At 49.1% G+C, this 13,883-nt stretch overlaps 4 protein-coding genes across 4 annotated transcripts; 2 read left to right on the top strand and 2 right to left on the bottom strand.

Moving 5' to 3' along the window:
* The first annotated feature begins 3,331 nt into the window (after positions 1-3,331).
* mdm12 (ERMES complex subunit MDM12) lies at positions 3,332-6,925 on the top strand. The gene has a single exon (XM_747755.2). It carries the CDS (start codon positions 5,542-5,544, stop codon positions 6,859-6,861), a length of 1,320 nt encoding a protein of 439 aa, XP_752848.1. The 5' UTR covers positions 3,332-5,541; the 3' UTR covers positions 6,862-6,925.
* A 6-nt stretch (positions 6,926-6,931) lies between these two features.
* AFUA_1G14780 (putative BAP31 domain protein) lies at positions 6,932-8,633 on the bottom strand. The gene is made up of 4 exons (XM_747754.2): positions 8,332-8,633; positions 8,029-8,163; positions 7,871-7,974; positions 6,932-7,787 (listed from the first exon to the last, which is right to left on the bottom strand). Exons 1-4 carry the CDS (start codon positions 8,350-8,352, stop codon positions 7,409-7,411), a joined length of 639 nt encoding a protein of 212 aa, XP_752847.1. The 5' UTR covers positions 8,353-8,633; the 3' UTR covers positions 6,932-7,408.
* A 33-nt stretch (positions 8,634-8,666) lies between these two features.
* Positions 8,667-11,300, bottom strand: dus3 (tRNA dihydrouridine synthase DUS3). Its single transcript, XM_747753.2, has 3 exons — positions 10,943-11,300; positions 8,983-10,887; positions 8,667-8,922 (listed from the first exon to the last, which is right to left on the bottom strand). Exons 1-3 carry the CDS (start codon positions 11,134-11,136, stop codon positions 8,841-8,843), a joined length of 2,181 nt encoding a protein of 726 aa, XP_752846.1. The 5' UTR covers positions 11,137-11,300; the 3' UTR covers positions 8,667-8,840.
* Positions 11,301-11,475: 175 nt separating this feature from the next.
* AFUA_1G14760 (uncharacterized protein) lies at positions 11,476-13,524 on the top strand (the record flags this gene model as incomplete). The annotated part of the gene is made up of 2 exons (XM_077803970.1): positions 11,476-12,485; positions 12,545-13,524. Exons 1-2 carry the CDS (start codon positions 11,651-11,653, stop codon positions 13,522-13,524), a joined length of 1,815 nt encoding a protein of 604 aa, XP_077660139.1. The 5' UTR covers positions 11,476-11,650.
* Between the last annotated feature and the right edge of the window lie 359 nt (positions 13,525-13,883).

The following is a 13,883-nucleotide window of genomic DNA, read 5'->3' as shown; positions in this document are numbered from 1 at the left end:
GTAGAGGAGCCAGGATCAAGCCGTCAAATATCTCATTTGCAATTTCCCGTCGGAAAGTGGATCAGGAATGCCACACAAGGTCCTTCACATGATTAGGGCGATATGGATAGTGCCAGATATGGAGGGGCCAAGACGTCATTATTGGAAGATGGAATATCATCCCTTCCCCTTTGCGTCTCTTGGCCTAGATACCAACTATCCGAGGGAGCTGGACTTATCCCTGTTGCTGGACCCAGTATGACCATTGCGTGTATTGTCCTAATCTGCCAAGCCTTTGCTGAATATTTCTGTGTGCAGTGCACTGCTATTCTGGTCATATAATGCCGTTGTGCAGGTATCCATAATTTTTGGTGTTGTCCCTCACACAAGCATCAGACTGGGGACCTGGGGCCGACAACAGCCGCTCAGCCTCGGGTGATCAGCGACCAGGAAGTCAAAGCCAAGACCCCAGCTCCAACTATTGATTAGACTATCCATGACGGATTGCCGGTTAGCCCTCAGCGGCAGCAACCACAGTAGATTCTCGAAAACATGAAGTAAAAAAGGGGAGGGAATCATGTATGGGGTTTAGCGTTTCCAATTCCTCGAAGCCTTTCCAAGACGATGCACGCAAATGACAGGGACAACCTTTCTGCTGGTCCTCTTGGCAGTGATATGAAAGACTGTTGCTGACCATGAGAATATTTCTCAAGGGCCCTCCAGGATTTGTTGAAGATCCGCGGGACAGGGTTTAGCAGGCGTAAGTCTCTACCCACAAAGAAGACGTAAGGAATGAAGCCCAGGTCGCCCATGTGTTGTCTCCAGGTGAGTCCAGAGAAGATGCACCGCTCTTAAGCCATATAACCGAGGCGTGCCATAGACCTGTGCCATTGAATGAGACAAGACTTCTGGTAAAGTGTCCACTGTCAATGAGCACAGCATTCAGATGGTCCAGTGATGATGTAGGATGTGAGCATATAAGTTGGAGAAGACGATGCAAAGCCGCAGGAAGAACCAGATCACGTGACCAACACATTGGGAGCATCACGCAGGAAACAAACATCAAGAAATGATAATCTGCAACCAGGAATAGCAACCTCAGCCAGGTTCTGGCTGATACTTCCCCTGGTGATTTCGCCTGGCCGCACAAACCAAGAAGAGAGAAAGCCTTGGCTATATTATCTATCTGCCCATCAAACCAAAACAGCCAACGGCGGCTAATCTAAGGCCATTTGCCCCTGGTTCGACCTGTGGATAGTCGCTGACTTGGCGCCCCCAAGCCTCTTTCCACCCCCGTTACGAAAGTACAATTACTCTCTTGATATTTGTGGCGCGGGTGCCCAGCGGCTCAACGAGGGCTGCAGGTCGGCCTTTCCCCATAGATTATCCTTCATCAACTTCTGTTGAGAGTGCCAGATGCTGTGCCATCTTCAGGTCCAAACTGGTCACCTTTCGGGGAGCCCGTACGTGCTCGCATTCGAGCCGAAAAGGGCAAGTTTATAGGCTGGTGCTGTTTTACGCCGCTGAATATGTCTTCTCGAAGGATACGTTTCTCGATGTTTAGCCGGTGACTCACAAATTCTGTTCCAGTGATATCACAAACAGCCGACACTGAAGGACAAATGGCATAACAATTTCGAATGGGGCCAACCTGGATAACCTACTTCAATTGATACGAACCTAAACCAACGGTTTTTGACAGAGTCTTGCAGACATCACCAACTGCGCCTCGGTTGGTGATACTGAGATTGGTCAGATGAGACGACAAGAAGCCTCGATTCTTGTGATGACAATGCTTTTCTTGCAGGTTCATTACTCTAGCCGTGCCTTGTTCTTGATTTGGTCACTTTGTTTCTATTCACCACAGAGCACCTTCATCTGTTGATGGGACGGCGAGTGTGCCTACGGAGATGCGGCAACTCTTAACTGGGGCAGGTGGCTCATCCCTCTGGGTATCAACTCAGCCTTGATGTGAGATGTTTCACACCAGTGGTAAAAGTCACGATCCAACAAGTCTGGCACAGATCTCATCAACTCCGATTGCAGTGTGCCCTCCTCCATCGACCTGTCTGATGATGACCTTTCCGCCTACCCTCCCTCCTTCCCAGTTTGATGGAGAACACATGACAGGAAATGGATTCCCAGAGTGTCCATCGAGAGATGAAGAGCCACAATGTGTCGGTTGCGTGACAATTGTCAGATGCTCAGTCGAATTAGTATGCCTGACTGCGGCATGACAGACAAAGAGTCAACCTGTTGGCTAGCTACCTCAACTGATTTGATAGAATGGCTACTGTTGGTTCCCTTGTCTCGCAGATGTGACCAGCCACCTCCTGGCGGGAAATGCCACAGTGTCTTTAGTATGATGTCAACCCTTTCCTCCCAATGCAGATGCGGAACTCTAAATCCACCTAGTTCGAGATCTGGGTATGTGATCGACCCCTGTCGGAGGGATTTGGATAGCCACAGTCTCCCTGATTGCTGTGAATGGCAAGCAAAACTATCCACTAGGCTGCCATCGTCGGCTACCACCCTCTTTCATGATCCGCATAACCGCCAGTGTTGCTTGGTGTTGGGGAAACCTAGTGCAGTAGTTCTCGGAAACAAGTAAGCGTCTGATTTGCTATGTGTTCTGGAAAAGTTGGGTTGAATTCATACAAACATGATGTAGATCGAATCACCAACTTTCACACTTAGTATGTCAAGGGGCCGAAAAGAGAAAGGCGAGAGCTGCATGCGTAGTTTACTGTTCCTTGACCAGCTTTATCCCTACATGTTATTTATTATTTTTCTTTTTTTCTCCCTTCAGTATCCTTGCCGTTCTCTCTAACTTTTAGCCTTCCTCTTCGGGCATGCATTCTTTTACCAATTTGAGTAGATAGTGTTGTTGCGGCACAGTTTGGCCGCAGTCATTCAAACTGTCCTCTCTATCATCTTCGACTGAGTCCAAAAGCTGCCGCAATCTCAATCTTATTTAAAGGGTCATAAAGACCCGTGGAATACCTCAATCCATCATCTCAACAATCACAACTCCACTGCTCTCAGAATCTCAGAGAACAACACAAAGCAGCTCTTCTGGAACTTGAACTACTTCTCTCTGTGCGAAATCACCCTTTGCTCAAGTGAAACGACCGATCTCCGGCGAACAGCAACTCAATATCAACACTCTCCGTAGCCGGTCTACCTCGAAGGCTATTTTTTCAAGATGTGCTCGCAATACTTCTACAAGTACGACTGCGGCTGCACCCTCCCGGAGGGTGATGTTGTCTACTGCGCCAAGCGAGGCACCTCTTGCACCGGCGTCAGACAGCAGATCCGACGCCGAGAGGGATACAACTGCCCTGCCCATGGTGGATAGAGTTCAAAGCAGTCAGTTGGACACTCTGCTTTCAAGATACAGGGATGAGCTGGGCTGACAGAGTGGCAGATTTGAGCTCCTGCGCAATGATTTTGGGAATTCGAGGGACATATCTACAGTTTCTCCATTGTGCTTTGCTGCTTGTTTCAGCATGCAGGGAAGGTGGCAGCGTCTGGACGAGGAGCATGAAGGCACCTTAGTTTGATGGAAGAGGAGGAAACAATGGGAAGGATTTATGAGGTACTTTCTTTCATGCCCCATGCGTACATACATGTTTCAACGACACTCTTGTATCTCTGTTTGCTTTCCAGCTGCTTTTGTTTTGATTGCCTTTGTTACACACCTCGCGGTGATCAACGTCCTTCTGCTCCTCGTTGCAGGTCCCTTTGCGTGTTGATCCATCACCCCATCTGCATCTATTTGCATTGCTTGTCCTTCCTGTTTTTACTTGGATAGTCAAATACCACGCTCCTTTTGTTGCTTCTTCAAACTGGTTCTTCGTAATAAAGAGAGCACTAGCTCTCTGCATTGCAACGCAGGTCTCAAAGAAAGCCATGTGCTATGCGGATCTGCGGCCTATGACAGGCACCCCAGTGAAAGAAGGTAACAGCCTGATAAGTAAAATGTCCATGCATACTGGTGGGAGATCTGTGGATCTGTGGCTTGAGAGAAGGGATTGAGAACCCTTGGGAGCCGCTCGATACACGCATGGAGATTCGGAACTTCGGAATTTCGGAGTTCAAGGGATAGACGCACATAGACTAAGGCAAGCTAGCAATTTCAGGGTGACTGTCCGTCTGCGATTGAGAACAGTTCTGCTCTCAGATAACTAAACAATCCCCCTGGCACAGTATTAATTCCAGACGACCCTGGTCTTCATGACTGGTAGATAATGCGCATCACAGGTTACTTGGTTGCATTAGCACTGCAGACGACTTCAATCATCTGATGTCAAGCAACCAATCAGCGGCTGAAATCAGGTACACACGACTGGAGTTATCAGGTGTCGATTCAAGCCAAAGTGGAACCAACACTGACGCAAGCACTTCACTGGGGGACGAAAAGATGCTGTTTCAGGAAGCGAATAGTAGCGCCAACCTTGGACGCAAATCTTGGTGGGCTACGGGCAGGGAAGAGGGGGAAATGTTGAGGAGATGGGTTGCTGGCAGGATGAAAGCATGAGAGCAGGGAAGAGGATTCTCGCAATCATAAAACAAACATGCAAGCTTCTAGATCAGCAGTCTGTGAGCAGTAGAGGAACGAATCTCAAAATCGTACATCAACTTGACGAGGCGTGGGGGGAGGGGCGATTGCGTTTCTCCGTCAAAGAAAACGATCAATTTGTGGCGCATTTTCTTTGCGCCAAGCTCGCTGTTGAGTGCCTTGAAAGAAAACAGGATGCGGAGTTTCCGGTTCGACCTGCCACCAGCTTGCCGCAGTCAAGGGGTCGAGGTTATCAAGCAGGCTAGAACTGTAGCGCTTTCAGACAGAAACACAACAGGCATCGAGGCAATCGATCCAGATGGCAAGATTTTTATCCCCATCCTGGAGGACGGACAATTAGTACACCAATGGGCATCTCCAGTGCCCCTGCACTGTTGGTGCCTGACGGTGGGTTGAAGTCGAAAGGATAAACACCTCATGGCCCAGTTGTACAACAGGTCTCATGGCACCCATGAACCTTGATAATCCTTTCAACTTTTCCCAGACCACGAGTCGATAAGCAATCCTCCCCGTAGTAGTCTTTTTTTTCTTTCACTAAGCATGATTCTGTCAGTTCTGCCAGCTTCTCCTCGTATCCACGAGAACAAGTCGGGAAGAAAGTGGGTGAACCAGACTGCTGGGACAGCAATGTTTAGCGGTGAGACGGCCGTCTGCGGTAGATGTGCCCAGCCAGAGTGATCAGCCAGCTCAAAACGTGGCCAACGAAGAAAGTTAACTTGGTTTTAACGGTTGTGCAACTGATATACAGCCAGGAACAGCAATTGCCTCAAGATCGTGAGTCTGTTGGTTGTTTGACGATGTAGGGTGTTGTTGTTGTCACGTGACTCAACATGCAGACAGCCGAGGAATGTCCGTTATGGCGTCAGTCATTATTTCTTGAGCTGACTGATTCTCGCCTGCGTCATAGTCAAATTTGGAAAACGCTTCCTCGCATCAAGACCAACAAATAGCTGCGCAGGTCGTCCTTGGTCGCACATGTAATGTCCATAGACGTCAACTGGAGGTTCGCCACCTCCGGTCCAGACGGAGAAGCGCTTGCTGAACGTATCCGATCCTTCATCCACGATAGATTCCAGCAGGTCGCTCTGCCCCGGTTCATCCGTTCTGTCCAAGTCCACGCTTTTGATTTTGGGACCATTCCGCCGGAGCTCGAGATTAAAGATTTCTGTGAGCCCTTTGCCGACTTCTACGAGGAAGATGATGACGACCATACGTCCGATGCGTCCGAGGAGCGTGGGGAGGAGCACTCGAGTCGGTGGAACAGTACCCATCCAGAGCTCAACGAGCCCTCCTATCGAGAAGATACAGCCGTGAATCATTCCTTACGAGATCCTTTTCCTGACGGGTTTCCTACCTCCCCGTTGCGATCGCCTTTAGGCGAGCACCTCAATCCTCATTTCCTTCCGCGTGCCAGTACTCCTGGTATTCCCGGTGGAACTTCGACATTAGGTTATCACCTGATGTCGCTCGGCGGGCTCTCCGGTACGCAAACGCCTCTTGCTGCGGTAGCGGGGGGAAACCCATTCGCGAGCGGTTGGTCAGATTCCGGCATGGGGCCGGGGAACAGGGGTCGTTCGGAGACACACGCCGGGATGCAGCACCCACGCGCCGAACCCGAGATCGACACCAGCAACTCGACATCCCGTCCGTCAACAGCAAATACCCTTCCTTCCCATCCGTCGGGTTCAAGCAAGAACAGCGGCCAAGCTGCGACCGGGAGAAACGATCATCCATCACTTCATGCTGGGGAACACCTAGAGGACTCGGTCACGCAGGGGCAACTGCCTCTGCCCCCTCGGATGCGTGAGCGCCGCCCGGAAGATTTCCAAGTTCTCTGCCATGTCAAGTATGCCGGCGACGTGCGCTTATCTTTGACGGCAGAGATTCTTCTAGACTACCCGATGCCCAGCTTCGTGGGTCTGCCACTAAAACTGAATGTCACAGGCATCACCTTTGACGGTGTAGCTGTCATCGCATATATCCGTAAACGAGTACATTTCTGCTTCTTATCCGCAGAAGACGCGGACGCCCTGATTGGTCCCGAGCAGCAACAGCAACGGGAATCAGCTGGGGATGACCACCGTCCGCAGTCCCGACCTGACTCTTCCGCCTCGGCGTCCCAGAAGCGCCATGGAGGCTTACTGCAGGAGATCCGGGTAGAAAGTGAGATCGGCCGCAAAGAAGATGGGAAGCAAGTATTGAAGAACGTGGGCAAGGTCGAACGCTTCGTTCTCGCGCAGGTGCGCAGGATCTTCGAAGAGGAGCTTGTTTATCCTAGCTTCTGGACTTTTCTTATCTGATGCCCACTTTAATGAGTTATGAATAAAATTCAAAAGAGGATTCTTTTTTTTTTTTTTTTTTTTTTTTTTTAAGATGTTCAGCAAGGTTTGAAAAGACTAAATCTGCCCTGAGGTTGTGATGCTCTATGTGGCTGGTCCGTGTTTCTATCCGGCTCTGGCGACAATACACTGAATCTTCTCACTGCGGTTACATAGCTCAAATATACACGCTTAGACTCGGTCAGAGGCCACCTTTAGATAACATATGGTTCATGGACACTCATTACATTATGCTGCCTGGTCAAGTCATTGGAGAAGTGGCAAGCTTCGCTATAACCGTCAGACAAGATATTGTATACGCCATCCGACCTCGATTTTTCCGCCAGCTCCCAGAAACACACCATCAACAAGTGTAGATCACATCCAGCATGCTGAGCCGTTCCTCTAGCGGATGAGCACTTACTCAAACCACCATTGCCTACAACTTCACCCACCAACCCTTCCATCACACGAGAGACTCCCCAGACCCGACCGAAGGAGTTTTCACATCGCGAGGCAATCCTCTGAATCACAGGTCCTTCTTGGAGCCGTCGTTGGTGGTACCAGTGACCCTGTCGCCCAAGCTGTGGTATTCGCGGGTAAGTCCCTCACACTGCTTCTTCAGGGTCTCAATGTCAAGGTCTTTGGCCTCAATCTCCTTCCTAAGGCGTGCAATCTCTCCGATATCACCAGCCTGAGCGAGGCGGGCAGAGTCCTTGCCGCCCGCCTTTTTGTCGCCCTCAAGGTGCTTGACGCGGTCCTCAAGGCGAAGGACCTCAAGGATCATGGTATAGGTACGGTTGAGGATGAGAGACAGGAAGAGAGTGAAGCCGCAAAGGTACATGTTTCGTTGAGAGTAGAACTTGCGAGCCTGGACTTCCATGCGATCTGTGCCAAGAGCGGCCGCTCTACTAATAGCAAACGCATTTGCGCATACGGTCAGAACAGTCACAATATCAAAAGCGGGGGACAATGATCACGGTGCGCTTACCCCATGCTATTGCCTTCCTTGGTGAAGGAGGCAAGCTCCAATTGTACGCGATAGACGCGGTTGACGCTGTCAATGAACAGAATCAATATGAATATGAATGTGATCTAGACATAGATTAGTAAACAATGCATCTAAAGTTCTCGAATTTGAGAGGTTACCTTCATTCCATATTGTAATTTCGCTACTAAGGGACTTTCCGAAATGAACGTAAACAGCTTCCGCTTGACAGTGAAAGGGAGCGGGATGATAAGGCCCATGAAGACGGCCATCTCAAATACAAGAAGGCAGAAGACCTTGATAGAGACCAGTCAGCACAGAACTGGATTCCTGTGAGGTCAATGCATTGAACACTGTAGCTGGGTGATGTCGACGCAACCACGCAAACGGTTTAGGCTGCCATATACCCCTATAGCTCAGGTTGTGACAGAAGATCAGAGCGTTGAAGATAAAAGTGCACATACCAAGCTGTAATAAAGAGTCATTTTGGCTGAGTATTGCAAGGACTATTTTAAAGGTTTTGATGGTTATCTGCACTTCCAAGGTTGCAACGGACTCGTTCTGGAGGAAGGTTCAGGAAGATAAACAAAGCGTCAAAGCTAGGAGGGGTCTGAGGGCTGTATTAGCAATGGGTAAAAGGAAAGATTATACCCAGCAAAGCCTGTAGATCAAATCGTGAAGCTTTTAAAATCAGGGAATAGGAAAGATGTTACGTATGCTAGTGGAACAGGAGGCTGAGGTGGTCTTTTTGCAGCTTTTGAGGTGTGACCGTTTGAGGAAGACGTCATCACCGCTCTGATCTGTTAATGGTCACGTGCTGGCTGTGCTTGGGTGGATATGTCGCTTGGTGAATCCTTGATGCCACATGTTGATGCACGATAAGTATGTACTTTTTTCACATCGTTCAAGTATATACATTTATATGATGTCTTCCATAAATTATATCTAGTATTCTATTTTGTGGCGCCGCCCCTCAACCCTGCGGCTCATAGGCGTTGGACTTGTGCTTTGGCTCGAATTTGAAATCTTTATGTGCTGGACCGAGGAACATTTCCCTAAAAGTACTTAATTAGTATCGCATTCATAAGAAGTTCCTGAGCACAGAGACAACTTACGTGATCTTGATCCAGTCTTTGTAATTGGGACTGCCCAGGAGGGTTTCCAATTCATTTCTGCCCCTCCAAGCAGGGGGCCTGTCTTGAATGTGAGGGGGCAGATACTCGAGCAGTCCGATCGGTACATAGCGATATGTGAAGCTGAGCCATTCCAGCATGAAACGTCTCGTCGTGCCAACGCCATGCTCATCCGAGCCCCAGGTATCTAGACCGTACTTGGCGTATTTCTCGATCATGGCCAATCTTTCGGTAGCTGACTTATCGAGGTACTGACCTGCCTGGATTTCCTCGAAGACCCAGGGCTTGATGATTGCTCCTCGACCGACCATTACGGCATCCACACCGGCATTGTTGATATGGTCGTCGTAGTCATAATGGGAATAACAATCTCCATTTCCGAGGAAAAAGACCTTGCCGCCGTTTGGCAGCATACGTTCATCTGGTTCTCGAACAGTATCCGTGACATCATCTTTCTTCTCGTTCAGTCGTTTGATAAGCGCGGCGCATTCGGCGATGTAGCTCCAATCCGCCATTTTCGTATATCGCTGCTGTCTGCTACGTCCATGAAGGGTAACGGCTGCGACGCCAGGAGGGCCGATATTCAAGATGCCAGATTCATGACCTCCGAGAACCAAACGTTCGATAAGTTTTGTGGCATTTGGAGAGTTGTCTCTTGTTCCTGTGCGAATTTTGACTGTGATTGGGATCATCTCCGAGACGGCATTCATACCACGGAGCATCTTCTCCAGTTTCGAGGGATGATCAAGAAGGGCGGAACCCGCTCCTTCGCGAAAAACTTGGTCGATAGGGCAACCACAGTTCAAGTCAATAACACGCAGGTTAGGAGTCAGACGACTCAACAACTCCGTAGCTTTGATCGCGTGCCAAGGCTTGTTGCCTGCAATTTGAGCACCGAATTTGAAATCCTTGGAGTTGTCATAACCCTGCACAACGTCGGCTGTCGATGAAATTGTGGGCGGAAGCGCTTCGGACTCATGCGCTTTCATCAGCGCCCATTCTGATTTTTGACCTTGAATCAAAGACATGCCCATGGCCATTTCGGAATACGTGAATTGGCAGCCATAATCTATACACAGTCTCCGGAAGGGAAGATTTCCCTGCGTTGTTAAAGGCGCTAGGGTAGGAGTCTCTGGACCAAAGTAGATGCGCCGCTTCTCTGAGGGCAAGAATGGCGGCTCGACGTAGGCTGCTCGGTTCTCCTCAACCTGATCATTTGTCTGAGCACGAGCTCCTTCGTCTGCGCCACCTTCTTCCAGATGCCGACCATGAAGGTTTTTCTCCAGTGCCTTCGACATCTTGTCGAGCCACGCTAAGTATACATCAGATCGGGGAGTCGTTGTCTTCCTCCGGGCTACCGCAATCTTATCCTCGTTTGAAACAATGTTCACAAGTCCGTCTTCTGACGCATACGGAACAACCGGTCGAGCTTTCTTCTTGCGCTCCTCATCCTCGAGTAGGATCAGTTCTTTTCTTCCATCAGAAGTATCTCGCTCAGTCATGTGGGAGCCCACAAGGCGACATTTGAACCCATAAGGGCATCTGCCTTTGGCGTCCCATATGGGACAGATGCCACCAAATGTTGTAAGATCTTCCCGCTTATGCTCCTTCAGGTACGTCCGTACATCGTGTTCAAAGCGGCACTTCTCGCCGAACTTACACTCTTTCGGTGAGAACTCCGGACTGAAAGCTCTAGACGGGCAAAGACCTTTCGCATCTTCTGATCTTCCGAAATCGCGCCCCTTGTTTTGACCGGAGGCTTTTTTCTTTCCTTTTTGGTCGCCCTCTCGTTCCTGGTAGTGAGCGGCTTCTGCCGCATCGTCGGCACTGAGACTGAGAGCGCTCTCTTCAACGGGCTGGGACCGAGCGGACTTTTGGACTAGGAACCTATTTAGTCACGATTAACGGTGTAACGATAGAAGGAAGACACGGGCATGCGTACTCAGCCTTGATTGGGGCTACTCCCTTTATACGCTTGGGAGCACCGTCGCTCACTTCCTGCTCGGTGATAGAGATGCTTTCCAATCTTTGTTTCTTGGACGGATGCTCTTCATCGTTGGCAGCAACTGCAGCACCGTTCTCGAGCTCATGCTTCGGCGTGACCGTCATGGGATCTGTCTGGGTGGTAGGCTCCATCCTAGCACTTAAAATCCCAAGACCGCAGCCTTCACTTCTCGTGCTGAATATTAATCAGACTGTAGGAAGCTCAGAATCCTAAATAGAGCTTACCAGGTCCAGTTCAAGCCTATACTGGAACGTCTTATCGAAGTGGTTGAATACAAAAAATTCCAATTAGAGACGGCGGAGATAGTGAATTTTGCATTGTTTGCATGCGGGAGGTGGCGTTCCAAAAGGCGGTCAGTCTGAGCGCGGAAGGCGGTGCAGCCTCGGTGGCTGGCAATCTGTAATCTTCAATTACCTATGGTGAGGTTACGTATGGACTAAGGTACGGATTAATGTCCGGTTGTTTCTTTGGGCGGTCAGCGGAGAAATACACAAAAATGACTGGGTACTGTCGCCTTACAGGTTCAATACCTTACCGTGGTTGTTTCTTTTGAAACCAGTACAGCGATCTGCGGTGCCTTACGTACCGGTCGAACGGGTCAGTGATATTAAGGGATCCACAAAAGAGGGCCATCCTTCGGTTCGAATGTTTCCAGAACAACTGCCTGCCTACCTAGGCTACGTAGTATCTGTGACTAAGGCTCCCCCTCACCGCTCCGCGTTGAGGGTGAGCCACAGCGAAACCACCAACCACACCGAATCCACCATTTTTCGATATTTTGACTATTTGAAGCTATTCCAACCACCCAACATGCCTAAATCTTCTAAAATTAATGAATCTTACCTCCTCGAGGCCTGCGAGGCCGCTCAGGCCCAAAAAAAGCCAAATATCTCCAAGATTGCGCGTGAATATGGTGTTCCTTATGCGACCCTACGTGATCGCGTCAAGAAGCATGTGCATCCTCGACTAGCCAACAAACCAGTTAATAGAGCCCTTAAGGGATACCAGGAGGAGGCCTTAATCCAGTGGATAGTCTGTATGCGTGATCGGAATATGCCAGTGACGCCTAAGCTACTAGAAGAGTATGCAAATCAGGCACTTCGACGCGCAGGGGAATCTAGGCAGGTTAGCAAGATGTGGGCATATCGCTTTGAGAAACGACTTCCAGAACACCTTAATCTAGGCCCAGCGAAGCAAAAGATAAAGGAATCCAAGCGTATCCAGGCTGAGGATGCAGGTTTACTGACACATTGGTATAATCAGCTTGCAGGGGTGGTTAAAAAGGATACACCAGCGCGGTTGGTATACAACTTTGATGAATGCGGCTTCCAGCCTGGCGAAGGCAAATCTAGGAAGGTAATCAGTTCAAAAGGTTCAAAAGTGCCTGATCTTGCTGAATCCGAAAGAGGAGAGAATATTACAGCTATTGAATGTGTAGCTGCAGATGGATGGCAGATGGATCCCTGGTTTATCTTTAAAGGTAAGTTCCTAATGATTCTTCCCTTCCTTTAAATACTAATCTATGCTCGCTTCCTAAAGGCAACGGAATCTTCATGGAATCTTGGTTCAATGAGAGCGAGGCCTTACCACCAGATACTACGATAGCGACGTCTCCTAATGGCTGGATATCAGATGAACTAGCCGTTCAATGGCTTCAAAGCTTTATCAATGCAACAAACGAGCGTACAAAGAAGGGGGAGAAACGGATACTTATATTTGATGGCCATGGCTCTCATCTCACTGTCGAATTCTTGCAACTTTGCGAAGATAATGGCGTTATTCCCTTTGGATTCCTTCCTCATACGACACATCTTTGCCAGCCTTTGGATGGTAAGCCATTCTTAAGCTATAAGCAACACTTCCGTCGTATGAATAATGAGCTATCTTACTGGGCTGGTGAGCCTGTAGGGAAGTCAGAATTCTTACATATGATTGGACCAGTACGAGAGAAGGCTTTCAACCAAAGGATCATCCGTGAGGCCTTCAAAGATCGTGGAATCTGGCCAGTCAATAGTAAGATAGCTGACGATCTTGCTATCTTACTATGGGAAGGAATTCCGGATATCTACGCGCCTGATCTTGATAAGATGACTCCCTCTACGCCACCCTCTCAGCCGCCATCTCGGCCGCCATCTTCATCTAGTATTGATATCTCACCTCCGCGGACGATTCAGGCCCTTAAGAAGAACCAGGCAAAGCTATCTAAGCATGCAGATCTGCTTATACCAAAGCTGCAGCGAAATCTTGAACGGATATTTGAACATAACCGAATCGCCGCTGAGCACCTGGCTATAGCAAATGAAACTATTGGTCGAATAAGGGCCGCGCAGGCCCCCCTACGGCGTCAATATACTAAGCGGCAGGTTAAGCCGCTTAGCCAGTCTGGTATATTGACATTACGTGATGCAAATCGATCAATTGCTTCAAGGAAGGCCAAAGATGCTGCCGCGCAAGAGAGACGTTTACAAACGCAATGGGAGAAAGTGCATGGTAAGCCCCCACCACTAGCATCTACATAAGAGAATATGGTATCAAATGGATTAGCAAAGGCAGTAGATGAGAATAGTAATTTTTTTTATATAGATAACCCCTAGTATGGCATCAAAATCATGATTTCTATCGAAAAATGGTGGATTCGGTGTGGTTGGTGGTTTCGCTGTGGCTCACCCTCAACGCGGAGCGGTGAGGGGGAGCCTTAGTCACAGATACTAACCTTCCCATAGCGCGCGATAGTGTGCTCATCGCTTCGACCGACGTTTCCGCGGAAGTCATATGACCTGATAGTCGAAGGAGAGGGATAGTTGCCGTACAATGGTTTGATAATTCCATCAAGCCCCCTCTGCACAATCATGGGACTGTGAACGAGTACTAGATCTGG

This window comes from Aspergillus fumigatus, chromosome 1, assembly GCF_000002655.1.
Source record: "Aspergillus fumigatus Af293 chromosome 1, whole genome shotgun sequence".
In the NCBI taxonomy this organism is placed as follows: Eukaryota; Fungi; Ascomycota; class Eurotiomycetes; order Eurotiales; family Aspergillaceae; genus Aspergillus; species Aspergillus fumigatus.
This window is presented reverse-complemented; position numbering and strand designations above follow the sequence as displayed.